General features: G+C 39.5%; 1 protein-coding gene across 4 annotated transcripts in view; it reads right to left on the reverse strand.

Moving 5' to 3' along the window:
• The window catches only part of C5h1orf87 (similar to human chromosome 1 open reading frame 87), a 69,265-nt gene extending 63,516 nt beyond the window's left edge, over positions 1 to 5,749 (reverse strand). For 2 of the 4 annotated variants that reach the window (XM_087550527.1, XM_087550526.1), the window contains exon 1: positions 5,622 to 5,674. Coding sequence is in view for 2 of the 4 variants with exons in the window: in XM_087550525.1 (XP_087406651.1) it covers positions 3,987 to 4,093 (107 nt within the window). In the remaining 2 variants the exon portion in view is untranslated. 4 annotated transcript variants of the gene reach the window in all.
• Positions 5,750 to 27,520: the final 21,771 nt, after the last annotated feature.

Genomic DNA, 27,520 nt, shown 5'->3' on the forward strand with positions numbered 1-27,520 from the left:
TTAGAAAGTATCACACATAAATCCCCCATCCCACTTTCAGAAGGTCGAATTATCAATCATTTCATCACTTAACAACAAATATTTTGATGTGCATTTTAGTTTTAAGATGGTCTGTGCCCTCCAAAACTCGTGTTGGAATTTATTTTCCATTGAGAGATACTAAAGGGAAACATTCAACCAAGCTATTAGTTTTAAAGTGGGGACTTTATGAAGTGTTTTGGACTAAATGAAAGTCTAGAGTAGAATCAACCACATGATAGACTCGTGGGATTTGAAAAGAAGAATGGAAAGAACAGATAAAATAAACATCATGCCTACACTATTTCTTTATCTGCCGTACATTAATGCAGCACTCTAAGACTGCCACGAGGAAGTCCATCGTCAGATGCAACCCACCTCAACCCCGGACCTCCAGAACCATGGGCATGAATAAACCTGTTTTGGTCAGATGTATTTGGTCTGTGGCACTGTGCTGTTAGCAACAGCAAAATAAACAACAGGATATCCTTACCTCAAGAGCATGCCATTGTGGGAGAGATGATTCATCAGAATTGACAGTAACACATCTTTTCATTCCTTTCATTTGGGCCTCATAGTCCCAGCAGTAAGGAGAAGGCCTGTATAATTGAATCTGCTTTTATCTGCTTTTTGTCAAGATGCCCTGACCCTTGGAAATCACTGCTTTCATGTTTAGTGCTTAAAATTGTTTGGCTATAATTTGTCTAGGGGTTGTTCACAAGCCTCTGGATTTCATCCCCCATTTTTACCTACTCTTTTTTGGAGATGAGATAAAGGCATATCTTCCTATCAAGGAGCTATCAAAGACTATTCAGGAATCCTGAGTAACATCTGCATGCTATTTGAAAGCTTGAGATCACAGGCCTGAAATCCTTTAAAGCAAGGAAACATTGTTAGATCTTTACTTTTCTTGGCAACTGCGTTACTCTAATTCACTTACTCAGCTTTCAACATATAGAGGACTTTGTACTTTGTGCAGAGGATACAGTTTTGTGCACAGGACTTCACAGTTAAAGGGGAGAGACAGAGATATAGGAAGTCTCAATGCAATAAAATACTCAAGGGTGTTATGGGAGGTATCAGGTACAGTAGATTTGTGTTTTAGAAGGATCCTTCTGGCTGTGGTGAGGAATGGAGATTTTTCACTCTAGCATGTGTAGGAGTCAATAGGGAATCCATTTAAAAAGCAATTTGGCTTAGTCTAGCTGCACAGGGAGCTTGGGATCTGCTCAAGTGGGATGAATGCTGGTCGTTCATGCATGGCACTGTAAAAGCCAGGCTTCATACAGTCCACTAGGGACAGGAAAGGCAGAAGCAAAGGGTTGACTTGGAAAACTTGGATGAATCTTAGAGGGAAATAAAGACGGTACAAACCATGGGAAATTTGCTTCAGTCTTCAAAGCCCATAGATTAAGTTTCTTTATATTAAATAGGTCTTGAGTATATTTTTTTAAATCTAATAATGAATGTAGAAAAGAGGAGTGGTGACATCTATTCCAATCTTAAGTAAACAGCATCCCTTAGCTACTTTATGTATGGCACAGATGTGTGGTTGTTATGGGGTGAATTGTATCACCATCGAAATCACTATGTTCAAGTCCCAAATCATATACCATTATATATATGTATATATATGCATATTAATATATTATATCAATATAATGGGCCTATAATCCAGTTGACTAGTGTGTTTGTGAAAAGAGCAACTTCAATACAGGTGCAAACATGGAAAAGTCACACAGTACCAAACCCTAATGATAAGCAACAGTGTACAGGACACATGGACATCTTTTTCTGGAACCTCTGGAGGGAATTCTGCTGAATGCTTACCTGAGTGATAAATCTCTAGCAGCCACAACTGTGGAAAAATAAATTCTGTGGTTTCTGGCACATTGACAGAGGAACAAGATCATGCACAGTTCTAGATCTTCAAGTTTGACATAATATTTCCTCTTCAATAATGTCCTATAGAAAATCTCAGCTAAATGTGTTTCCACTTCTTTTCATTATTCTTTTGCTTTCGTCTTTAAGTCAGATTTTCCTGTTGATGACACCTCCTTTGTTATTACTTAAACTTCTTGTGCAGATTTTTACGAATTGGTTCAACCCAAAGGCACAACCTTTCCAGATTTAGCTGCTCTGGTTTGAGGTATTTTGGGACTTAAGGGGCATGACGGCTGTTGATCTCCTTTACCTCAAGTCGGCTGTTGACAACTGTTCACTTTGAACTTCAGAAGAGTATTCTAACAAGGCATGTTAATTGCTTATGGCAGTCGAGAAACAGCAGCATTAAGTTCACAGAAAACCTGTCTTACTATAAAATAATTCCACTTTTATAGTGTCTCATGAGCAAGAACTGTGGCTTTTCCTTCACAATTTACTTAATGTGCCATTTACTCCTTTACTTTTTAAATTAAGCAAGGGTTCCTCCTCACTTTCCTTTTAGAAACAAACTACACTTGTCATCCTTAAAACAAGAAGTTTTGAATGGAATGGAGCTAATCAGCTTTATGAAGAGAAACAAGGGTGTGGCGGTATTGTATTCCTGAGAAAAGTATGTTCCATTGCTAGTTCTCTTTGCTTTCTTACAGTGGCAGAGGGTTGGTAAAGATCTTAAAATGGTTATTTACCTTATCACAGTTTCTTCATCTATAGAATAGAACATATCCTGCTTCTTAGTCATAGAATATAAATGAAATGACAACCTTTTCATAGGATGGCATATGGTTTTCATTAGACACTTTGTATCCTTGGAAGGATATACTTCAATCACAATAGCAGAATCGCTTATGAGGTACATGGGACATCCTGGGCACTGCAAATTGCCCACATACTTTTAATCCTCTCAACCTACTATGCAGGTGTCATCAAATTCCTACTTTATAGATTACAACAGAAGGCCAGACATATTACTACATTTTTCTCAATTTCAACTGACCAGGAAGAAACAGATCTATGATTAAAACTCCCATCACTCTACTCTGCAATGTTCTCAAAACCATGGACCCCATCCTGCCTTGCTCACTTGCTAGTCTGTGCAAACATGACTGATGATAGCCTTCATGTTGGAATTGCTCTGGGTGACAATGCTGGTAGTGAAACAGCAAAGGCAGTTGGTGTTGCTTATCCATTTGGAAGACGATGGTCATAAGACCTTCACTCAGAGACTCTGTATCAGTTTGTCTTAGGTGGACCACAGGTGCTCATTTTCAAGTATGCTTTGGGTGATTGTCTTGACTGATAAGCATTACTTCCCACAGCTATGTTCAATGAAGCAATAGCAGAAAGAAACAAAGAAATCATCTTAGGAGGGAAAGGCAACTAGCTATAGATTTTCCCAAAGAAATTAAGTCTAATTGGCATTCTTTTCTTTTAAAAACAGCTGAAAATCTAGAGGAAAGAGCTTATAATGTTCTTTTGTGCCAAGTACCTAGTTAACTTTAAAGATGTCTGAATGACCCTCCTCAAACATGATGTCATTAACGGAAGGGAAGAAAGGCATGTTGGCCCAGCTCTGAGAAGTTTGCTTAGAGTAGGAGCAAATGTAAAAAGAATAAGGGAAAACCTTACAAGCTGTGATTTCTTATTAATCCCACCCCTGTAATTCACAACAAATTGACTAACAGTCTGCCTCCCTGTCTCCCTCCCACCACTAAATTACTGCATGTGGTGGATTACAAACTTGACTACGAGAAGCAGCAATACTCCATTAATATTTATTAGTGTCACAGCGCTCATATTTCCCATCTATTGGCAAAATCAGCCCAAGTAATTAAAGAGAATTGGGGAATTATAAAGATGAAAATATCAGAAAAATTGTTCATGGAGTTATCAACACTGTTTTATTTCTACTTTTATATTTTAATGGCTTAATTTAGTAAAAGTTTGACACTTTAAAAAGTTCTTAGCTTAAAAAAATCAGTATTATCTAAGAAACACAGTTAATTTTTTTCAGAGAAGAAACTTACATCATTGGCTTTTCTACGAAGTAGCGAAAGTGTTTACTTCCTATAATTTTCACTATCATCTCTGGCTTTGGCGCCGAACTAGGTGGGGTCTTCCAAGGTGAAGACATGGCCTCTCTCCAAATCTTGTCAGATCCTTAGAGAAGGAAAATAAACAAGCCCCAAGTAGCTATAGATTTCTCATCAACAATAACACCAGAACCTACTGGCATTATTCTTGTGAAGGGATCATATAGACTACTTTAGTAGCGTGACTAAGTTAAAGATATTTGGGGGAAAAAAATCAAGAACAGTATGATTATTACATTCCACATTTTTTCCTAAAAGCAGATGAAATTCTTATGTAAGGAGTGTAGCATCCTTATCCTTTGAGAAGTCAAGATCACAAGACTGAAAACCCTTGTTAAAATAGCTCTCCTCAATTCTTCCCAAATAATCCAGCTGCTTTATTACAGCTAGTCCTTATCCAGTTCACTATCTTACTAGGGGTTGGGGAAATGGAAGCTTCTGTGCTACGTACAACTTGCATGACATAATGCATAAGCTTCTCTACTAATAAATCACAAGGCCTAGGAAGATTGGGTATAAAGAATGTCACCCCTATACTTCTTTAACACTCCCAATAAAATTACCTATTACATCCTTAAAATTACATTCATGGTGTGTGTGTGTGTGTGTGTGTGTGTGTGTGTGTGTGTGTGTGTGTTATACAAAGAAGAATCTGCTGCAATCAGTTTTCTGCTTCTCCAATGTGTGTTCAAGGAAGTGAACTCAGGTTGAAAGGCTAAGCTGTCTCCTTAGACTGGGTGGGAGATACTCTTAATAACCCTGGCCATTCTTGCTTTACTAGTGAGGGGAGTGGTATGTGTAGCTAGATCTTTTAACCTCAGAAGGACTGCAAAGCAAGTGCACCGAGTCCTTGGGAGACTCCATCTTTCTGACTGCAGGGCCTGGGATGGGACTGTCCTGAGGCCAGAGCAGAAAGCCAGGCATTAGTAGATCTCTTGAAAAATTGACACTCAGCCCTGATACTCCCTTTCCCCATTTGGGAATTCAAGAGTATTTCCTGTGATGCTCAAAGACTTTCTGTGAATGCAGAAGAAACAGTGCTTGAAGAAGCATTGTATATCAAAAGGGGGATTAATTCTCTCCAATATGTACCCACAGATGCCTGACCCTGCAAATGAAAACCAGCTTAAAGTAAGCCCTGGGTGTCTAAGCCGGAGTGGTGCTAGGTGAACCTGACTGACCTCTTCTTTTCAGAGAGTCCAAGGGGCCTCTACAACGTACTCTTGTTTAAATACTGGCTTTACAGATGGGAAACTAAGCTCCAGAGAGGGTATGCTGCCTCACCAAGGAATTCCAGATTGGAGGGGGAAGGAGAAGGTAGAGGTCTTTCCAGTATTCTGATTTTCTGACCGCTATAGTAGAGACCTTTCTATGATTTCAGTTCAGTTACTGTGGACTAAAACCCCAGAAGAGACTTTATCCTGCCCACCGCAGGTTCTTTGAAGCTATAGGTGTGGAAAACCAAACACAGATTTGAGACTATCTTGTCCTATCCCCCCCCCCCCCCCGCAGTGGGGCATCAACCTTGAGACCATCCCCAGGAGGGATCAGAGGGGCAAGCAGTCTTACCACCAAAGTGGCGCTTCCTACCCTGGAATTCAGAAGCTCAACTGCTTCTGTCTAAAAAGCCACCCAAGAACGTTGGGTGTGGAGCTCAGGAATCCAGCCAATCACAGGGCCAGCTCGCGGTTGGGGTTTTGCAACCCTGTCGCTAAGGACGCAGAGGCTGTTGCTGGGCGGGAACTAGATTTCCCCTCACCACTGACTGCAGAAAGACCTAGGGGTGAGGGGAAAGCCAGGTATCCCAGGTTTTGACTGCTGCCTGGAGAGGGTTGTGTTTTGAGTTCTGTGCTTTTCCAGAATCCCCTGTGGACTGTCCTGCTCTTCCACTAAGATTTCCTTCTAGTTAGTAAAACATACCTGGAACTGGATACTTTAAACTAAGTCACGCTTCCAGAGACATGGCTTTAGGTAAACGTCTTCTTTGCTCCAGGACTGTTTTCTGCTCTACATTGACAGAAAACGACGACAAACAAAAAGATGATTTTGGTGACATTAAATAAGAAGGCTGACTTGTTGATGTCGTAACTCAGTTGATATAGTGCTTGTCTAGAATGCATGAAGATCTGGATTCAGTCCCTAGTATGAGGACCTGCGTGAACCAGGTGTGATGGTGAGTGCCTGTAGGCCAAGCACTCAGAGGATAGGAGGACCCGAAATCCAAGGTCCTTCTTAAAAATCCAAGGTCCTTCTTAACCGCTTATCCCAGGTCTTATTACATGAGATTCTGTTACAAAATAAATAAAAACAAAGAAACAAAGTAATATAACTCTAATAATAACCTTCTGTGCCATCTATAATCCAGAAGCTTTATTTGAACTTGGGAAATATTGTATTATTGACAACTGCCAGCTATGTGTTTTACTTTTATTTTAAAGTGAAAGAAAATAAAGTTTAGATATTGAGAAACTACCAAGACCCCAGGAGGCAAATGGAGGAGCTCAACCATCTCAGGGACTCTCCTCTAGTCGTTTCTCAAACATTTCTTCAGGTCTAGAGAACCATGGTTTGCATATTTTATTCTTAATGCAGATCTCTCAACTCCAGCCTAAACCGTGTGGTTTCTGTGTGAACAAATCCCTAGTATGGTGGGTTCTCAGCCTTCCGGATGCTGCATCCAAGCTGTGATATAGTCCTCATGTTGTGGTGGTCTCCCAAACATAGAATTATTTCTTTGCTACTTCATAACTGTAATTTTGCTACAGTTATGAATTCTAATGTAAATGTTGCATATACAGGATATCTGATATGTGATCCCTGTGAAAAGGTCATTTGAACTCAGGGGGCTCTTGAACCATAGGTTGAAAACAACTGCTCTAACGACTAGTGAACCCAAGGGAGTTTGATTTACCTAGTATAACTCAGTATATCCATCCTCCTGTATAAGTTTTCCATCCAACCCAGACTTCCAGACTTCCAGGTACTCTGTATTGTGTTTAAAGACTGTAAATGTGAGTAATGTCACTTAAGTTGACTCCAAAATGATATAATTGTTTCAGCTCCAAATCTAAGGAACCATCTTTGGCCCCCGGCTTTGCTGTGTTTCCAGTTTTGCTGCAGCCTCTGCTTCCAGCCATAGGCAGAGGAGGTGGGGCTGGCTTCTGAGTTTCGCTCTCTAGAGGGCAAGAAACACAGGCACACGTTTGATACAGCTTGCTATGGGAGCAACCCTGTTTTCACAGTGCCTTCCAAAGACCCAGCTTTAAAAAGGTCTCCCCTCTACTCATGTCTTAGATATCATCAGCCCCAGAGTCCCATGGCTTTCAGATTCTGTTCTCAGGATTGACCTCTCTCTCCAGACTCTGCAATGTTGATTTGCACAAACCCCGAGTGAATAGAGCATGCACTGGAGTTAGAGTTACTCGCTGTAACTTCCCAACCTTCTGGATCACTTCCATTCTACCCTTTTGCTGGGATGCTTTTTTCCCATTCCAAGTAATCTTTGTGAGGTTGCTCACTTACATTGCTCTTCCAACACTACATCTTGATTGATCAAACTATTGATCAATGGGCTTTGGAAAGCAAAGAGGCTCGGCACTGGTGGAGCTACCAGCGAGTATGGGTGTTGACATTTCCAGTGCATGTTTTTATCTGCAGATTCTCTCAGGGAAGCTGGTTAGCAGAAGGAGGCAGAGCTGAAAATGTTGCAGGTTGAAAGCAGAGGACATCACAGAGACTGGTTGTGGCTGTGCCTGGTAGGGTTTAGTGATCTCAAACACAGGCGTAAACAATTTCCCTTATGCTGATGATATTTCAAGATGAACTGTCATTAATATTTACGCCTAAACCACCATTGGTTTTCCTGAAAGTTCAGATTCTTCGTAAAATGTAGACGTGTCGCTCAGTTCATTCACTAGATACAAACTCTGCTAATTCCACGTGAACCTTGAAGGAACAGGAAATTATGACCTCTGACTTTTGCTTGACTATAGGTTTAACAATGGCCAACTTCAACTAATGACCTTCACAGGATCTATTCAGCCCTGTAACCAACTTGATTGTTTTCAGATGAAATATGGTGTGTTTTTCAAAGCAAAGGGGAGTTCTCCTCTGCCATTTCTGAACCCATGAACATGCACTGCCATTAGAGTGGAACTGTCTATAAAGAGGAGATAACTAAGTGGTTGTTTCAGGACTGCACATCAGGCGCTTGGAAAGACCCTCAAACAAGTAATAGGCTGACAATAGACTGTTCACTTACTTGTAACAATGGAAATAACACAGGAGATATTTATTATGTGCTAGGAGCTGCTAAAGAGTTTTACCATCAACACTCCATGTAACAGTCATAACAACTTTACAAGGACTATTTACTCCCCTGTGTTAGAGAGGCAGCTGAGCTTAGCAAAGACACCTTGCTTGTGGGAATGTGGGTGGGCAGTGAGGAATGTAAGGGAATTCCTGGTGTGCCTGAGGCTGGGCATAGTCAGCCTTTCCCCACAACTCCTTTGTGGGGTCTAGTTGTTGTCATCATAATCTTGAATGTTAGTGTTCCTGTTGCCATAATAATCACTGGTGTCCCTGTTGGTGGTCTTCTGAGGCTTAGATCTCCCCCGGCATTGCAGGGAATAGGACGACTCTGAAGCAGGGCTGTGGATTTTCATCTCTCACTCTGCTTTATGAAATGACATAACCAAGAAACACCTCCCCTGCGGTTTGTATTAAACAAGGCAAAACAAGAGGCTCTGCAGTAAATGTCTCCCTAAGATTAAATACTGTGGTTAAAACCACCTTCCCTGGATTCAGCAGCTTTAGATTACGAGTCACCAGAGAAAGATTCCACAGAAACGTCTCCATCCGATAGTCAGCTCTCTCTCTCTTTCCCCCCCAAAGAAAGACGAATTGCTGCAATAAGAAAACCAAAGAGTACCCCCTTCCCAGATGTCAGAACGTTCCATTGCCATCAAACGGAGGAGGGAAAGGAAAAAGGGGTCCACTGCTTTTCTTTGGTCCATATAAGTCAAAGTAGAACGAGCATATAAACAGGAAACAACAGAAACTGCTCTTTGAACAGCTTAATCATAGGTCTATAAAAATGAGGCATTTTGAAGTGAAGTCCCTGACCAACAGAGAAGACATCAATACCAAGCTGTATTCCAAAGAATAAGTGGATTTTACTGTTTCATTCCTTTCTTTTTTCCTTCCCCGCTTTCTCCCTTTCTTTACCCTTCCCTCCTCTTTCTCTTTCCCTCCCTTCTTTCCTCCTTCTCTTTCATTTTCCCTTATCCTACCTTTCACCTTATTATTTTCTCCAGGAGACAATGGTATGTGTTGCTAAGGGGACTTTGGGTAATAGGACAAAGCAGGGCAGGGTTGTTTTAGAAGAGAACAGAGAGTAGTTCACCCCCTTTCCTCCTCTCTCTCAACTCTGAAAGAAGACTGTAGCATGCTGACTAGATGGGCACACTTTGAATACTGCTGCACAAAAGTGCCACAAAATGAGTAAATTTAGTAACAGGAACACACCATTGCCCAACTCCTGGGGCAGCCCATGGTGGCAAGGCTGGTTCTGTCAGTGCAAAGGGCATCCTAACTAGCTACTGTTGGCAAGGCTGGTTCTGTCAGTGCCAAGGGCATCCTAACTAGCTACTGACAGCTTGCTGGCCATTCTGGCATTTCCTTCTTGACTTGTAGAAAAATTTGAGGTTCACAAAATGTTCTTTTATGCATGTGTGAGTCCACATTTTTGCTCTTTACAAGGACACAGGTGATACTGGATTAGGTTCTCATCACCGTGTGACTTTGTCTTTTCTCTGTTACTGAACAACATCACCGTGGGAGAAACTGAAGGTTAGGTTAGTGCTTGTATGGACAGATACAGGGACACAAAAATCAACCTTGAAGAAGCTTACATGCCCGATTTGTGCTTATCATGCTTTGGTTACTACTTTACACAAACTACCTTTGCTTTCTGTGATCTGATTTCTTGGATAATACGAATTACATAATATGAGGGCAAGATGTTTAAAAGACTCTAAGAAAAATGTTGGTATATGTACAAGGTTGCTGTCATTGTACTTCCCTTCTGAATGCTCTTTATTAAGGCCTTTTTGTTTGGCTCCTAAGCCCTTATGTCTATGTATAGTATTTCTCTTCATAGTCAATTACTGGTACATGCAGTCACACGTTGCCAAGAATGACTGCATGCCTTTGTGGACTCTGTTTGCTGAGAACCAGCAAAGCTTCCTCATACTTCAGTTCCTGGCTTCTAAGATTAGCTAATATTTGATTCTGTTTGTGAAAACGTCCCACAATGTCTCATGAACTGAACCAGTCTTTTCAGTAAAGCCAGTAGTTTTAATAAAAATGCTTTTCCCATCATAATTACTGCTTTATTAATTTACCCCTTCTCAGCAGCAATTTACTTTTCTTAAAAAATATTAAACTTTCTCTGTAACAATTTCATCCATGCGTAAGATGACATTGTGATCACTCTCTTTTCCTACTGTTTCTTATCTCCCTCCCATCGCAATCGTATCCCCAACAACCAAACGATTTTGCAAATTCAAAAGTTTCTGTTATGTTTTACCTACCTGGCTTTGTCCAACTACTCAGCCTATCTCCCTTTAAACTATTTTCAAACAGAGATTACTATTATCATTAGAGACAGGTCCTCACTGTGTAGCCCTGGCTGGTTTGGAACTCACAATTTAGACCAGGCTTGAACTCACAGCGATTTGCCAACCTGTGCTACCCAGATGTATGCAATCAAAGGCATACACAACTACACCTAATTATATATATATATATATATATATATATATATATATATATATATATATATATTACATTCTTAAGTTTGGTTACATAAGATACTAGGTGTCCATGTGACTTTTTCATATAGTGTGTGTTTGTCCCTGTAGAGAAAAAATTAATGTAGGCATCATAGGTCCAAGACCATCAAGACCAATCAACGGTTTTACTGGAAAAAAGATATATAAGGCAGAATCAAATAAAACTGTTGCTTGGACCCTTAGTCTGGGGTTCTGGGGTTCAGAAGTCTGAGTTAGATGAACCTGTCAGGAGATTGGATAACTTCCCAAGGTCTTGCTAACTGTAAGTGGCACAATCACAAACCAGAGTCATCGCCATTGCACTGGAGAGCTAATACTTACTCCTCAGAGTACGTTTATAAACTGCAAAGTGTGATAGTAGAGGCAGAGGGAAAGTGACAAGAAAATCCCCAGAATTTACTACACAGCAGAAAGCTTCCTCTGCTATGGATCGTCAGGAAAGTTACTTGCTTATATGTTTCAAAATATTTAAACAGAATCAATACTTAGACGGAACCTACCCCTCCACCACCTCATACGTTGACCAACCCGCTTTCCCTCCAGGTGACAGTCTTAGGAACTGAGGCTCTCGAGAAGGAGCTGGCGGCTTTAGATGCCCAATTGACTAAGTTATAACAAGCCAGAGCTCTGACTCTGAAGCCAGAAGCTCTGGGTTCAAGTGTCACTCTGCCACATCCATGACCATTTGTACTTAATATTAAAATATGCCAGTAGTGGATATTAGTCATTATTCCTTCATTTTGTAGAATGGCATTTGTTATTATACAGCAATATTTACTAAGTAAACTACTCTCCAGAAAGTTGTATATTCTCTCCAACACAGTAATAATTTTTAGAGTAAGAAATGTTTTACCCACTGAAGGAAACAGTGACAGGGAGAAATTAAACACTTTGTACAAGATGGAGGTTGGACTGACTTCTCATTGTACGACCATGGTCTTTCATCCTTGGGAAGATCAAATACACATGTAACACGTGGGCATTGTACATTATGGGTCTGGGTGTATCTTACAGTCTCTGTGATGGTCCCTGCTGTTGTCACTCACAACCTCTGACTGCAGTCTGGCTGTCATACTTGATACATGAATACTTGAGGAGAGCAAGAAAGCTGTATCTATTTCCTAAGACTACTTAAGTGTCTGAATGAAGGACCTGTGTGTATATTCAGGAGTTTTTTCAATGCCTAAAATCCCTACCACTCATCAATAAACGTAACTTTTTGTGGGAGAAACACACTGTGGTCCAGAAAAGGGATGTTTCATGGTAGCACTTCCAAGTGGTCTGAATTGAAATGTGCAGAGAGATATGCATATTGCACATGTGAGTAAAATAATCTATCGGGTTACTCAGGACAAAATAAATCTCATATGCCAATATATATTACATCTCAGTGCTTAATAGAAATGATAGTCAAGCCTGCAAGATGGCTCAGCACATAAAGGTCTGAGGATGTTAGTCCAATCCCTAGGAACCATACAGTGAAAGAAGGGAACTGACTTTCAGAAGTTGTTCTCTGAATTACACACACACACACACACACACACACACACACACACACACACACACACACACACACGTGCATAGTGAACATAATAGTAAAAGTGGATGAAAGTCAAATTTTCATTCACACTGCAGGCATTTCTCTAGGACAATTATTCTTGATGTGTGGTTCAAATGTCTGGTCCAAGTAGACTGCGTGGCATCTTCTCTCGTGTTTCCTTGACATCTGTAGAAAGAGGAAAAAATGTTGAAGTGTTACCTAACTTAAGAAATATTGTTTGTTTTATAAAAACCGTATGCATTATTTCTGCTTGCAGCACAAGTGGTTAATATGAGAAAATCTTGCCTCCCTAATGACCAAGGAGGAAAGTTGATGCATGTAGCTGGACAGAGAGAAGTGTCTAATGAAAAGTTCCCTTGTCTGCCATACTCCAGTTGTATACAAGTCACTATGGTTCTGAACTTCTGAACAAGTTTGTGTTTGCAAACAGAATGTAGATATGTAAGATTTCCAAGAGGCTCTTAACAGGACTTTTCCGTCTGTTGCCTTTACTACTTTCAAATGAAGGAAATGTTGTTTACTGTTTATATCTACTCACAGCACATATTGAAAGAAAGTTACCTACTTATATCTGTAACCTGACTGCTATTATATCTAGAGGGGTGTAAACTGGTGTGCATTGCATGTGATGTGGGCTTTGCTGACACACAGCTTGACGTCTCCTTTGGATTCAGCTGAAAGCTTCATCCTTAGCCATGACCAACCAGCTTTCTTGTCACAACATGCTGGGAGAGGATACAATGCTTGGAAAATAAAGGAGTTGTGTACAACATGAACCCACATTCACATGTACATAGCCTCTGCTGTCTGATAGTTTGCTATACTACCTCAAAGTACTTTCATCATCTATGTGATAAAACGAAGTTTACATGCTTTAACCAAAGTTCCTGGACTCTGGGGTCAGAAAATATGTTCTAGGAATCCAATTCTATGAGTTAATAGCACTGTGATCTTGAGTCTCAGTTTCTTTATTCTTAAGTTGCCATTGAGAACAATGGCATTGTTGTAAAACATGTTAGCTAAACTTGAGAATCTGGTGTGTGCCCGGTGTTTTACACATATTTGACTTTCTTGCTTATATACTTCAGCCTTTCTCTATCTCTTCTCCTTCCTCTCTCTTTCCCTTTCTCTTACTGGTGGTAGGGGACTGTGTTGTTGACACAATTCAAAGCACTGGCATAAGAACTTAACCATACTTACAAAAGTAGCAAGAAAACTTTATGTAAAAAGAGCAATAGTACAGGTCAGAAATATGCTGCCATGACGGAAAGTTGGGCCACATAAATGAAAATCCTCAAAGATCCTGATAGTTGTTCTTAACTCCTTTTTATGGGATTCAAGAGGTTGGATTTTTCTGATAGAAGATTATCATTTTCTATAGTGCATGTCCTTCCCATAATGCATCTGATTATAATCATATGCAAACCCAATTATTCATAGGGATAAGACGATAAATAGGAGGTGTATGTAAATGGAATTATAAATTCTTGCTAGCCCACATAAAAGACACACACTTCAAGTATTTTATTTATAAACTGTAAGCCTAGATCAGGCAGATTTTGGAGCTATTCTAACTTAATCCCAACCATATGTCCCTTGTTACTTGCTGTTTCTCCTGGTTATGAGTTCATTGTCCACCTCCTAGCACGTCAGCTTTCTCATGTCTCCCTGTCCTTTCTTTTTCCTGCCTTTACCTGCAACCCAGGCCAGTTAACTGAAAACTTGCCTACCTCTATCTATTGTCTAAGCCTAGGGTTTAACCTTTTATTGACCAGTTACCTCGGGGAGCAATGTGACTTAGAATCACTTGGTATATGTGAAGATCTCATTGGGGTCAACCAGATCTTGGGGTACAAAATTTAGCATTTAAATATGAGCAGCATCAAAGCAACATCCTACAAGGTCTCCTTAAAAGTTCACATGAAGACTCAGTTCTGTCTTACTTTATGCTTACCCAAAATCAGTTCAGGTTGGTTGGCTTTGGATATATTGGGAATATATTGGAGAAGAAACTGTCAAAGTTTGATTTTTGTTAGGGAAAAAATTCTATTATGTTTTTCAGAGAGGAATGTAGTTATAGCCCAGTGGAGGTAGGGTCCAAGGTTATTCGGTGAGGTGTTAGAAAAGAAATATGTGTGTAGAATGCAGGCAGGTAAAGGAGTTTGACCATTAAGTGCATGATTAGAAGATGGGATGTGCATTAATGTGCCTTATGCTCGCCTACCTTCCTCCTTCCCCTTTTCACCTATTACATATATAATCTGCCAGTTTTCAGCACATGAAAGGAAAATATAGTTTGTTCAGTTTGGAAGAAGTGGAAGAGGAGATTCCAGTCTGATTATAACCTGGGATTTACATAAACCTTCTGAACTAAACTGACATGTAACCCTTATGGTGTGAGTTCAGGAGAGGGTTTATTTTTTTTCCTGTCATAGGTGGGAAAGAGTTGTAGAGAGAAAAGAACAGAGTAGCTTTATATGAGTTGGACTAAAGCTGAAGTAGGAAAAAATTGTTTATCTAAAATCTAGGTCTCAGGCACCCCAGTCTACACATTGCTAAGAAATGATTATGGAAAATATGTGGGAGACTGTGAAATACAGAAACACATGCAATATTTGTTTAGACAGCAGGTGATCATCACTCAACGGAGAAGTGATGGGAGATCTTCTACATTGGCATGAGGCCCAGTGTGACCTCCACATAGTGAGGGTCCAAAGAAAGGCAGCGTTGTGGTCATCTCCCAAGAGAGATGTATTTAAGTTCTCTAGACAGCAACATTCTTGGCAGGTAATATTCTACTTGATATTCCCCTCATCTGAGACTGGCAAGACAGTAATATCCTCGAGTTGTTTTCTTGATATCCTAAATAGAGAAGGAGAAAAATCTACAATGAAGTGTTGGTGAGAATGAGCAGAATACCTAGCAGGATAGCTTGGACTATATAAGAGGAAATGTCTGTTCTATCAGATGCATCCATTCTAATTGAGGACTTGCTATGAAGGCCCTCAGAAACTGTTGGTAGAAAGGAAATAAAAGATGCATAGTTGTCTCTGTTGTCTGGGTGAGGCCTTATTATTGCATTTGAGACAGTACTGGCATTCTTCATTTTAATGGACTGTCCAGAGCACTGCAGACCATTTAGAATTCCTAGTTCCTAGGAACTAGCATCCAGAAGTGTGAAGCATTTGTTGTAGTACTTCAATTACTGATCAAAGGACTCTCAGCATTGCCGTGTTGGCCGAGGGCCAGTGTTTCTATGGGGACCCATGCAGTTTCTGCAGAACAGATCCTTTCTATTTGTGTGCCCATGTGACTGAGGTTTTCTTTTTCTTTGGTGCTTAGTGCCCTAGGCATCTCCCAGGCAAGAGACCCACTTAACAATCCATCATTCTTGCTGGGACAATCAGACTTCCCAAGTAATTTCTGTATTTTCTTGAGAGATTGGACTTTGCTCTTCAATACCACCAATGACTTGGTCCCTGCTCAATAAATACTAAAGATTACAATTCTGATAAAAAAAATAGATCCTTCTGATCTCCCTAAAAGTGAGTTCATGCCAGGGGTATGGTCTAGACTAAAGAACAGACTTCTATGAGCTATGGTTTTAGCGAAGAGATTCTTGGCTCAGAGATACAAGCTTCTGCAGAATAAAATACCAAAGGGGGATTTTTTTCTCCATCTTTATTAACTTGGGTATTTCTTATTTACATTTCGATCTTTATTCCCTTTCCTGGTTTCTGGGCCAACATTCCCCTAACCCCAACCCCTCCCCTTCCGTATGGGTGTTCCCCTCCCCATCCTCCCCCATTACCACCCTCCCCACAACAATCATGTTCACTGGGGCTTCAGTCTTGGCAGGACCAAGGGCTTCTCCTTCCACTGGTGTCCTTACTAGGCTATTCATTGCTACCTATGAGGTTGGAGCCCAGGGTCAGTCCATGTATAGTCTTTGGGTAGTGGCTTAGTCCCTGGAAGCTCTGGTTGCTTGGCATTGTTGTTCATATGTGGTCTTGAGCCCCTTCAAGCTCTTCCAGTCCTTTCTCTAATTCCTTCATTTCAGTGGTTTGCTGCTGGTATTCACCTATGTATTTGCTGTATTCTGGCTGTGTCTCTCAGGAGAGATCTACATCCTGTTCCTGTCGGCCTGTGCTTCTTTGCTTCATCCATCTTATCTAGTTTGGTGGCTGTATATGTATGAGCCACATGTGGGGCAGGTTCTGAATGGGTGTTCCTTCTGCCTCTGTTCTACACTTTGCCTCCGTATTCCCTCCCAAGGGTATATTTGTCAAATGTAGATATTACTTTTCATGTTACGTTGACAAAATGCCTAACTGAAACAATTTAAGGAAGGAAGAAAGGCTTTATTTTGGCTCTCAGTTTGAGGATAGTATCTGCGATGATAAACATAATATCATGACTACAAGATTTGTGACAGATGGCCTCATTTCGTCAGCAGTCCTAAAACAGAGAAGTGAATGCAGGTCAGTGTTTTTCACCTGTAACTTGCTGCTAGAATAACGCTAGCCCACGTTTAACATTTGTCTTCTCACCTCAAAAAACCTACACTAGAAACTCCCCCATAGAAATGCTCATAGGTTTATCTGTAATCTGGTTGTAGATTCTTTTATGTGGGCAGACAATATTAATCATCATACCACATTCCCTGATAAGCATTAAGTGCTCTTCCTCCTGGGAGACAATGACTATGCAGGGGGTTGAAAAGGATATGAGAGGCGGGGAGCTTTCTCTCCATGATGTGGAAAACAAGATAGGCTAAAGACAAAAACAATTACCCCTTTAATGCATTATATCTTGCTTCATTGACCATCGGGATTGTTTATTTTCTATTTTATCATAAGTCAGGTGATCTTAGAAAAGTAAGAATCTTACCTTGGCTACTCTGTACATTAGAGAGCCTGAATTTGAACTGGACTTGACTTCAGTCTTATGTCTGCACTGCATATGGGTATTTTTGTATATTTACTTATGTATATATATATATATATATATATATATATATATATATATAAAACTCTGTATATGTGGCATATTACATATAAATATGCCTTGCCTGTCCATGAATGAGTATGGACACCTAGATGGAGCTCTTATTTTCAATTTCCTTCAAGGTTTCCCTCTCTGCAATGGAGATTGAGACAATTTCATGTCACAGACTCTTTAATAAGATTTTGGTTGCTTAATTCCAAATACACACTCCATGTACCGTTTAATATTTGTTTATATTATATTAACAGGGCTGCCGTAGCAATGTCCTGCAAGGCATGTGGCATAAACAAAAAATTTTGTTTCAGTTCTGGAAGCTTGAAATCTGCGTTCAAGGCATGGACTTGGTTATCCATTCTCCATCCTACAAATAGATACCTTTTTATCATGCGCTTATGTTCCTGGTTTACCTCAGTTCAAATATTCTCTTCTTAAAGAACAGCAGTCATAATGAATAAAAATGTACCTGGTGTCCTCATATTATCTTAGCTATCTTCTTAATTCTCATCTGCGTAGCAAGATTTTGTGAATATAGTTTTGCTCCTATTATGTGGCAATGTTAAAATACCAGAATTGTCATTTAAGGATTGGAAAGTCTAGAGTCAATGAAGCAAAGAGGACTTATTAAGCCTCTCTTAACAGATTAGTACCTGAAACAAGAGCAGTGGAGCCAGCTTAGGCTAAAATAGGGCCAGACTGTCTCAAAAAAACAAAATAAAAAAAAATTGAACAAAGACCCAAACCAAATATTCTTTACCAAAACTGAAAGCCAGAGGAACTGAATTTCTCAGAGACAAAATGTCCACCTGATGTAATAGGGGATCATTCATAGCACAGACTGATATATTCAAATGGGACTATATCTTAGGTATGTGTTTGCCTGTATGTATTTGCATGTATGTGTCTATGTGTTTATGTGTGTAGAGAAGATGTTTGGATGAGGCTCACAGGATGGACCTGTCAAGAAAGGGATCTTCCTCTCAATATTTCTTATTTGCAACTTACAATTAAAAATAAAAACATCCTCCTTTTCGCTGCTTAACCAGCAGCAACGATGCTGCCAATTCTAATCTAGACCACTTGGTGGCAGTAAAGCAGAAATGTCTGCAGAAAAAGTAGAAATCCCTTCAGAACTGTAATACATTTTATAGACCAAGACAACTGCAGTTGTAAAACATTATCGTGTATCAATCGGCATATTTTCTGATCAAATCTTTATAAGGCTCAAATAGGCTCATAAATACTGAGCTCTGGTTTGGCTTACTCATGCTTCATGCTTCCGTTTAAGATATTTTGGAGGGATGGAAATCTAGCAAATGGTTGAAATATCAAAGCAATATGCCACTGCCAATTTGTTTTCCTGCAATCGAGGGAAAATATATGTGCCTCGATTAGAAACACGACCCAAACAAGAAAAATCTGCCACATTCGAAGCTGAGCTCATTTTACATGCAAAGCACAGCCCAGGCTGGAGTAAACCAAGAGCTAAATCGTTCTCCTACTTGATTTTCATAAGTAAGCTCCAATTTCTATTTCCACAGGGTATCATTATGCAGTGGATTTTCTTTCATAAATAGTTATTGCCGGATGATAAAATCAGCCTTGATGATAAACACTTAAAATCACATGGCAAAGGGTGTCAGAAAAGCAAGCTTTCCCTTAAAACCTTAGTCATGTTTTCTTGGTGGAAAAGAAGTCTAGAAAAATGTGGTATATGTACACAATGGAGTTTTATTCAGCAATAAAAAAGAGTGAAATCACCTTATTTCCACAGAAATGGATCAAACTAGTGTTCATCATGTTAAATGAAATAAGCCTTACTTAGACAGGCAAACCAATTTTTCTTTCATATGCAGTATCTAAATTTATAAAAACAATTGACATGAGAGACCAAAGAGACTGCTCTGGAATAAAGGGAGGGGACTAGTGGGACAGAAGAGGTAACAAGGAGGGTATGAACAAAGGATATAATGAACTTCTTCGGACATGGCATGATGAAACCCAAGTTTTACGCATTTAAAAATTAAGAAGAAAAGAAAAAAAGACTGTGTTGGTTTATGACTGCCCCAACACACCAGTGCTGAGACCGAGGCCTGGGGATTCAGTGACCTGACAAGAAATAGCACTGTTGAGTGGGTTGCCAGCTGGTGAAGTCAGACTTCCCACAAAACAGTGTTAGGCTGTGGAGTCCATTCATTTGGACTCATTCACCACTCCTTACCTCCAAAGCTGCTGGGTGGTCAAGCCTTCTCTGCTCTCATTTTGTGCACAGTGGTCATCCTTGAAAAAGAGTTTACTTCAGATAAAGCCCTATCTGCACCATATGAGTTACTTGTGTTCCATTCATACCTTCAGCACATGGGGGGTTCTTACATTATATGAGCAATCTGTTCCCTAGATTGTTGGAGTCTGGCCTTTCACCTCCAGTAGACCTGCAGATGTATTCTATCCTCTGACTTTTCATCCTGGCAAAAGCTCTTGAGTCTAGGTGGAGTGGAACCTCCTGCAGGTTTCCAAACGCCTTGTCTAGGTACTTTCCCAATGAAGCATCAGTCTTCGTTTTTCATTATTTTCAGGTCAGATAATATGCCTGCTATATCACTGGGTGTTACACAAATGACCCTTAATTAACCTGGGTGATAGGAGGAATGAACCTATCTCTTCTCTTCACAGAGTGCCTCTCGTTTTAAACAATAAACTTAATAAGTTAGCATGCAGTATATAATGTTTGAGGCATATTATATATTATATACTTGTACTTATTTTTAATAATTATCCTCTTATATATAAATGCATATATTATAATTATCTATGCATATATATTATCTATGTATTTTCATTTTTAAGATATATACACACAATTTCTTATTTTGCATTAATAATCATTATTAACATCCCACCAGGCAATACATACATCTTTCGATGTATTTGACATTTAAAAATCTTTAAATACAAGCTGTTCTAATTATGTAGAAACATTAACAGTGCACTTTGATATAGTTTACTATCATCCATGCTCCCCTTAGAATCCGTTGTCCTTTAACTCTGCAAAGTTATGGGCACGTGACCTTCTGAACGGAGATGGTGGTATGACTGAGTGGTAGACTCTGAGACTTCATACTTTACCCATCTCTCTCCTTTCAGTCCCACATCCCCATCTATATAAGGAGAAGAGTGGATAAGACCTTCTTTTCAGCCAGAGTGGTGCCACAGATTTCCAGATTCTATGAGGCCTGTGCTCTCCATTGGTTCTGTTTACACTGACAAACATATTTATTTGGCTGTTGCCTGGGATCTATGTGAACAGATGCTAACTTGTTCCATTAGCTAGTTCACAGAGCCCTGCATCCTTGTGACTTTAACTACTCCAAAAGTTTAGAACTAGGAAGTGAGGATTTTGTAATGAACGTCTTTTTTGTAATTCATTTGTTTGCATGCAAAAAATATATTTTCCAGCTTTCTTGCTCAAGTGGCTTTTTGCCTAAGCCATATTGCTGTGCATTTGTCAAAGAAGTTTGTCATTTCCAATTTGGATAAAGCCCTTTTGTCAGAGAAATCTAGACACCAGAATTTACTGAGAAATGTATTCGAAACATTTTAAAAAATGAGAATGACTGTATTTCCTCATAACAAGGCGAACTTTTTTAAAAAAAAATCAATAATAAGAACAACAACTAATGGTGATAATGTCTTCCCTGACTCATAGGGATATTTAAAAGTAAAATGATGTAATTGATGGGAAACACTTTGTAAAACAAAGGCATCATGCAGCCCAAGATATCCTGATTACCATACCATTGCCCCTAAGCACAAATAAAAGTGAGACTTTACCTCTCTGAGGACCCAGTGTCATCCTTGATAAGTCATATGCACAATTCTCAGAGTTTATACGATGTTATTGGGGCTCAAGGCTCTTGTGCTTATTACTGCATCTCGGTTGGTGAGTTAAACTATGTGGCCAAAAGCAAGCCAGAACCTCTATGTGCTTAGGTTCTCAAAGCTATAATTAACCATTTATTAACCGAGCATTTCTAATCGTCTTGGATGTTCTCATCTATTTGGTTACAAGAGGCAAACGAGAACCTTATTTAATAGATGAAGAAAATGAACAGAATATAGGAGTATTTAGACCGAGTGACCGCTAGATTCGGTGAATTGTCTATAGAATTCCATGAATCTTAACCTTAACCAAAGTATACTAAATTCCATCGTCGAATTTCAGGGTCTCCAGCATGCTTTTATCTAAACCCTTTGCTCTTGAGAATTGCCCCTCCCTAGAACACGTCACACTTGTGATGTAGCTTCAAAGATAGATCATGTACCTTCATGTGTCATGGGAAGGTATGTGGCCAGGCTCAAGAAGGAACAATAATACTCTCATTCCAGTCAAGTCTGGGGGTTGGTGCAGGGTGAAAGACTTACCATGCAATTCAGTGGCATTTATGTGAACCAAAGAGGAGGGACTTTTGTGTCTAGAAGAGTGTTGGCCAGAATGCTAAGTTTTAAAAAGATGGTTTATAGAAGAGAAGAAGTCAATAAAAGACTGAAAGCAAGAAGTGAAAACCACCATGAGGTATTATTTTTCTTCATAAATTAATTAATGTATTCATTTTAACATCCTAATCGAAGCACCCTCCCTCTTCTCCTAGTACCACCCTTAATCCCTCCCTCATTATTTCCTCCCTTCTCTGAGGAGAAGGGGAAGTTCCCTCAGTTACCATCTGCCCTGAGGTCCAGTTGAAGCTGGACTAAGTACACATGATGCATTAGTTATAGGCAATGACTCATTAAACTAGACCGTCAAGAGAATTTATGTCAGGATTCAGGTTCTACTTAGGCAATCATCTTTTTAAGATTTCATGAGTGCAGCTTCCCTGACAAACATAGAACACACTATTTTGAAATAAATGACCAGGGCCTCTGTCTCTTACAATCATTCCTCCCTCTTGGACTTAAGTTCTACTCAGTAGGAGGGTATTCAAGCCTGATACTGTAAATCTATTCACAGATAAGTGGGTGAAACTTCTTTCTGCATCAAATTGAGAGAGGAATCAAGAACAGGACAAATGCAGAAAACAATATCCCATGGAGTGCCTCTTCCACCTTTAACTGAGCCAAATACATCTTTCCTCAACTAGGAAAAAGAGGGGCAATTATAGTAAAATTGAATCATAAGTAGATATTTGAATAATATTTTGCAAAATAATGTTTTGTACAATATAGTATGGATGTCTTATATTGCTTGACATAAATAGTAAAATAATAGAGAGAAAGCAATAGTATATAAATAAATAATTTCTAATGTGAATATTTAGTAATATAGAGGAAGTTTTTCTGCATTTATTAATATAAACCATTTGACAGCATTAGAAAAATACAATGGACCAGAAGCAGCTGTAAGTATTTTCTCTTGCTTTTTAGTTTGAATACCTTTGAAATAGGTCAAAAGAAATTGTTATAGGTACAGAATGCTGTCCCATATCAAATTTAGTTTCTAAGTCTTGCCTAAAGATCACTATTAGTCAACTTTGACTTTGAGTTGACAGCAAGAGTGCTGCCTCAATTTCCTAAGTGTTGAGATCACTGGTACATGATGCCAGATTTCAAAATTTTAATACAGATTATTGCATATTGGGTTGTACAGATTTCTTTTAATATTCTTATGTTCTAGTACTCTGATTACATTCTTTATTATTTTAGTGTTGGCTTATTTAAAACATTAAAACCACAGTTCCTTAGAGTTCATATCTGACAACAATAAAATCATTTGTCAACATTTGTCAGATACCATTTATGATAACATGGTATTTTTAAGTAATGTCATCTTCCCCAGAATGTGTCCATCACATCTTTGAAATGCTTACATACCTGTGGTATGTTAGGTATTGCCTTTGGCTGACACAATCCCGAGGAATGGAAGCAAGGTTTATCTTTATGAAGCTTTATACAAGAGTGAACAATCCACTTTTCTAGAGGCCTCTTTTTCCCAAATGTTTCAGCATACACTAGCCTCTTCCCAGAAATTAGTCACATATCCATGCCCAAACTTCATTCTGCCCAAAGAAATATGGTTCACACACATGTCAGAGATAACCTCTTAGGCTGGGAAAAGGGATCCACTATCTGATCACATAGTCATAGTGAAAATGAATAATCAAAATTTGACTTGACAAAAAGCTGGGATACTAAATAAGTGCCTCCTATGTTGATAGCTATCTCTCTTTACAGAAATTCTCTGCAAAGCATAGTCCAGTGATCTTTTGAGTTTTAAATTATAGGAACACTAATATTTGAAGAGTTTAAATGCCCAGCACAAGGTCAAGTATATAGAATCATGTCTGTAGTCTTTACTTAAATAAACCTCTGATTGTGTGCTCTGAGCTCTTTTAACCTATCATGTTCTGATTTGCATATCATTTCCTCTTTGTGTCACTATTTATAACCTTCCCTATATTGTCTTTATCTATATAAACTAAGATAGGTAGCATATTTGCTTTCCTATAAATCCATCTTTTACTAGAAGAATCCACACGATTCAGGTATGATGAGGATGCTGTGTAGAAGGTGTTAATGACATACAGATCTAGGATTACCTAAAACTGTAATTCACGTTTGTAAAATCTCAGCGGGAATGGATGTATGCTGTTAACATTGCCCTTTTCATGTCCAGGATCCTAACCTGAGGCCCAGACAGAAGTGTCAAAGCCTTCCCTTCTGGTCCATGTGTGGCTGTTGATAATGTGTGCAAAAAGATCTACACCATAGGTTTCTCCCTCAAAATATTTACAACCTGAAAAGTTCTCTCCTGCAGACACTGCTCCTAAGATTAGCTAAATCATTCTCCTTGATCCAGCTATCTATCATAAACTCTGATTCCTTGTTCATCTGTATACCCTAAATCCTGCCTCCTCATTTAGCTCTCTGCAGTAACCCCTTATATACTAAACATGCTGAACTCCTGGTGTGCTGGGGTTTCTCCATCAGAGGGACCAGTGCACCCAACTCCAGGTTTTGTCTTTGTGTTTCCTCTGTCTGTCTTTTCTTCATTCCTCACTGCCCCAATAAAGTGTGCCCCTGGATTTGTGCTGGATGTAGCATAGGCATCGTATTGGGCATTCTTCAATGTGTGATGGCCATAAGCACCCAGAGTCTATGCAGAATAAGGTGTTGCTGTGCAAGCAGGAAACACAAGGGACTACTTAGATTTTTCACTTCCATTAGCAAATATGATTTCTGTCCACTCCTCACTGTCATTCATAATTCTGAATTTGTCTTTACTTAAAATGCTTCCTCTTAGTTTCAGCTAGATGATTTTCACAGAAATCTGTCTCGTTCAGAAGCACCCTAAAGTGATTGATTAGCTTCCCTTGCAGCATTTGCTAAGCCTGGAGAACATTAGCCATTTCCATTTCTCTCTGCCCTTCCGAGTGGAGGTGGGGAGATAAGAATCCCTGCAGTCCAGGGAGGAGGAGAGGACATATCTATGACGAAGCAGCTAGTACCAAGGCAATTGCAGCCCTTGAGAGCAGCTCACGCCATGGGGTCAAAGGAGCACCATTTTATGTTCTTTTGTAGAATAAACTGAATATTTTTATAAGAAACAAATCCTCCCTCTATGATCCTGTTCCCATTAGGGGTCAGGGTAAGAGCAAACCAGAGCAGCTTAATTTACTTAGAAGACATTCACTATAAATACTGTATTCCCTTGTGTAATGTTCTTGTTCTGTTAGCCTTAATATGTGCAAGCAAAGATGACTTAAAGTTTTGCTATGCTCAGAGACCACTCTTCTTATAACATGGTTCATCTTTTAAGCTCGATGTCAAGAGTCAGAAAGTCGACATCAACACAGACAGCATGTATTTGCACTCCACTAAACTACTCTACAATCTGTAGCTGCTAACCCCACAGGTTTGAAAGTTTACCTTAACATTTGTGGGAAGCAGATGGTTTCCATATACTGCCAACCTGTTGTTACCAAAGCATTTTCTAAGAATTGTTTTCCAACCACAGTCATAAGCATAATTAACCTTTCTGTAGATTGAATAAATAAGAAAATGATCTCCACTCTGCAAGAAAGCTAAATATGCTATTCAAGCTTGCCTCAGGGCAAGCCCCAGGACAAATGTAAAACCACACACATTGCAGTGACTGATCCATGTTTGGTATGGCTTCTCTGGATGCTATTCTGTCTTCTCCCCCATTCATTATATAGTGCCCCATCTCTTTCTTGTTACAGGCTCCTATGTGCTTGCTTCCTTCTGAAATCACTGGTCTGGCTTGGCTATGTTATATTTGTTCTCTATAGAGTAGAAACCAAGCAAGAAATTTTTAGGCTGTAAGGGGTGATGGCTGATTTTGCATGGGATTTATCTCACTGTCTTTGGATGTCTATGGGTTCCCTCTTGCATTTCTGACTACTTGTGTTTTGACTCTCCTCTTCAGATTGGTTTTTGATCTAGTGTCTTGTTGAACTTTGTATCTTCTCTAATTAATGTTCAGTGCTTCTCATGATTTTCTTTTTTTAAAAATATTTCCATTTAGAAGCAAGTATATAGTCTTGCATAGTCAAGTAAAACCCCTCCCCCTGCACTCCCCAGAGATAGGTAGAGAGTCTGTCTTTATCTTTCTGACTTCTACATCTCAAATAACTATACTAAAACATGACAGTAATAAAGCAGCGTTGTTACAACTTATGGTGTTAGTCCATGTTTTTATCATTGTGTGTGTGCTAGCTTGTGTGTGTGTGTGTATGTGTGTGTGTGGGGGGGGGCTTTGTCTTTGAGACAAAGCCTCACCTGTCACATACTGATTTCAAGCCCTGTGTGTGGATGAGGTCTTGAAATTCTGATCTTCTCAACTTTATCTGATGTATGCTGACATTTCTAATGGTTTAGTGGTGCTAAGGAGCAAATTCTGGGATTTATGAACAGAAGAAAGCGCTGCACTCTATTCTGCCCTATTCCTGAATTTGTAGAAGAATCTTCAGTGATTTGCTTGGCTTTAGCATCATATTCTTTAAAGGTGTGTGTCAGGGTTGTCAGATTATTTATACAAATTTGTTCAGCTGCTCTTCCCAAACAGTGAAAGAGGGGATTGCTATTCAAGAGAAATTCAAGAAAACCTCACAGGGGATTCCTGAGATCCTCTAAACAATGACCTGCTCTAGTCAGTAGTCTCTATCCTGGTCCTTCAGCCACGACACAGATCATGACTCTGTTTACATGTGTTTTTCATTATGCATTTCACAGCTTGATACAGAGAGCTTTGTAAGGGACCCTGCCTTTCAGCCACTCTGCTTCCTAATTGACAACCTGTGCTCTTTGTTTTTCTGGTTCTGACATCTGATAGTGAATCAGAATGCCCAATAATCCATAATAACTTGTGCCTTATATGCTGGCAGGAGTTTTTGAAGCTCTTCTATTCATATAATTGGTTGATTGCCCCAGCACTGAAGGACTCAGGCCTTTTCTGGTGTGGGTTGTACTGCTGCTACAAATTTTACTTTGATGGACCTGGTTGATCTACAACAGTAAGCCCAGTTGACTGAATATTTATCAAGTTCCATGGATTTTTTTAAGGCTCCTTATATCCTTTGAACAAGTTTGTCCTATCTCATCAGGTTACTTCTCAGAAATCCTTAGTCTATTGGTGATGACTTAGCTTTAGAGATCTCACATGACTTAGCAACAGGCACAGTGACAAAATTAGTATTAAAATTTGAGTATGACTCTCAACTTGAGCTTACAGAAAATACTATCTGTTTTTTTTTAATTCTTCTATCATACATTACATTCCAACCACAATTTTCCTTTCCCCAACTCCTCTCAGTGCTTCACTTTCCCCTCGCCCAGACCCACTACTCCTTCATTTCTGTTCAGAAAAGAGCAGACATCCCAGGAATATCGACTGAACACAGTATAACCAGTTACAATAATACTAGGCACAAATCCTCATATCAAGGCTGGACAAGGCAACCCAGTAAGAGGAAAAGGGTTCCAAGAGTGGACAAAGGAGTCAGAGATACAGTCAATTCCACTGTTAAGAGTCC

This window comes from Rattus norvegicus, chromosome 5 (genome assembly GCF_021556685.1).
Source record: "Rattus norvegicus strain SHRSP/BbbUtx chromosome 5, alternate assembly SHRSP_T2T, whole genome shotgun sequence".
NCBI lineage: Eukaryota > Metazoa > Chordata > Mammalia > Rodentia > Muridae > Rattus > Rattus norvegicus.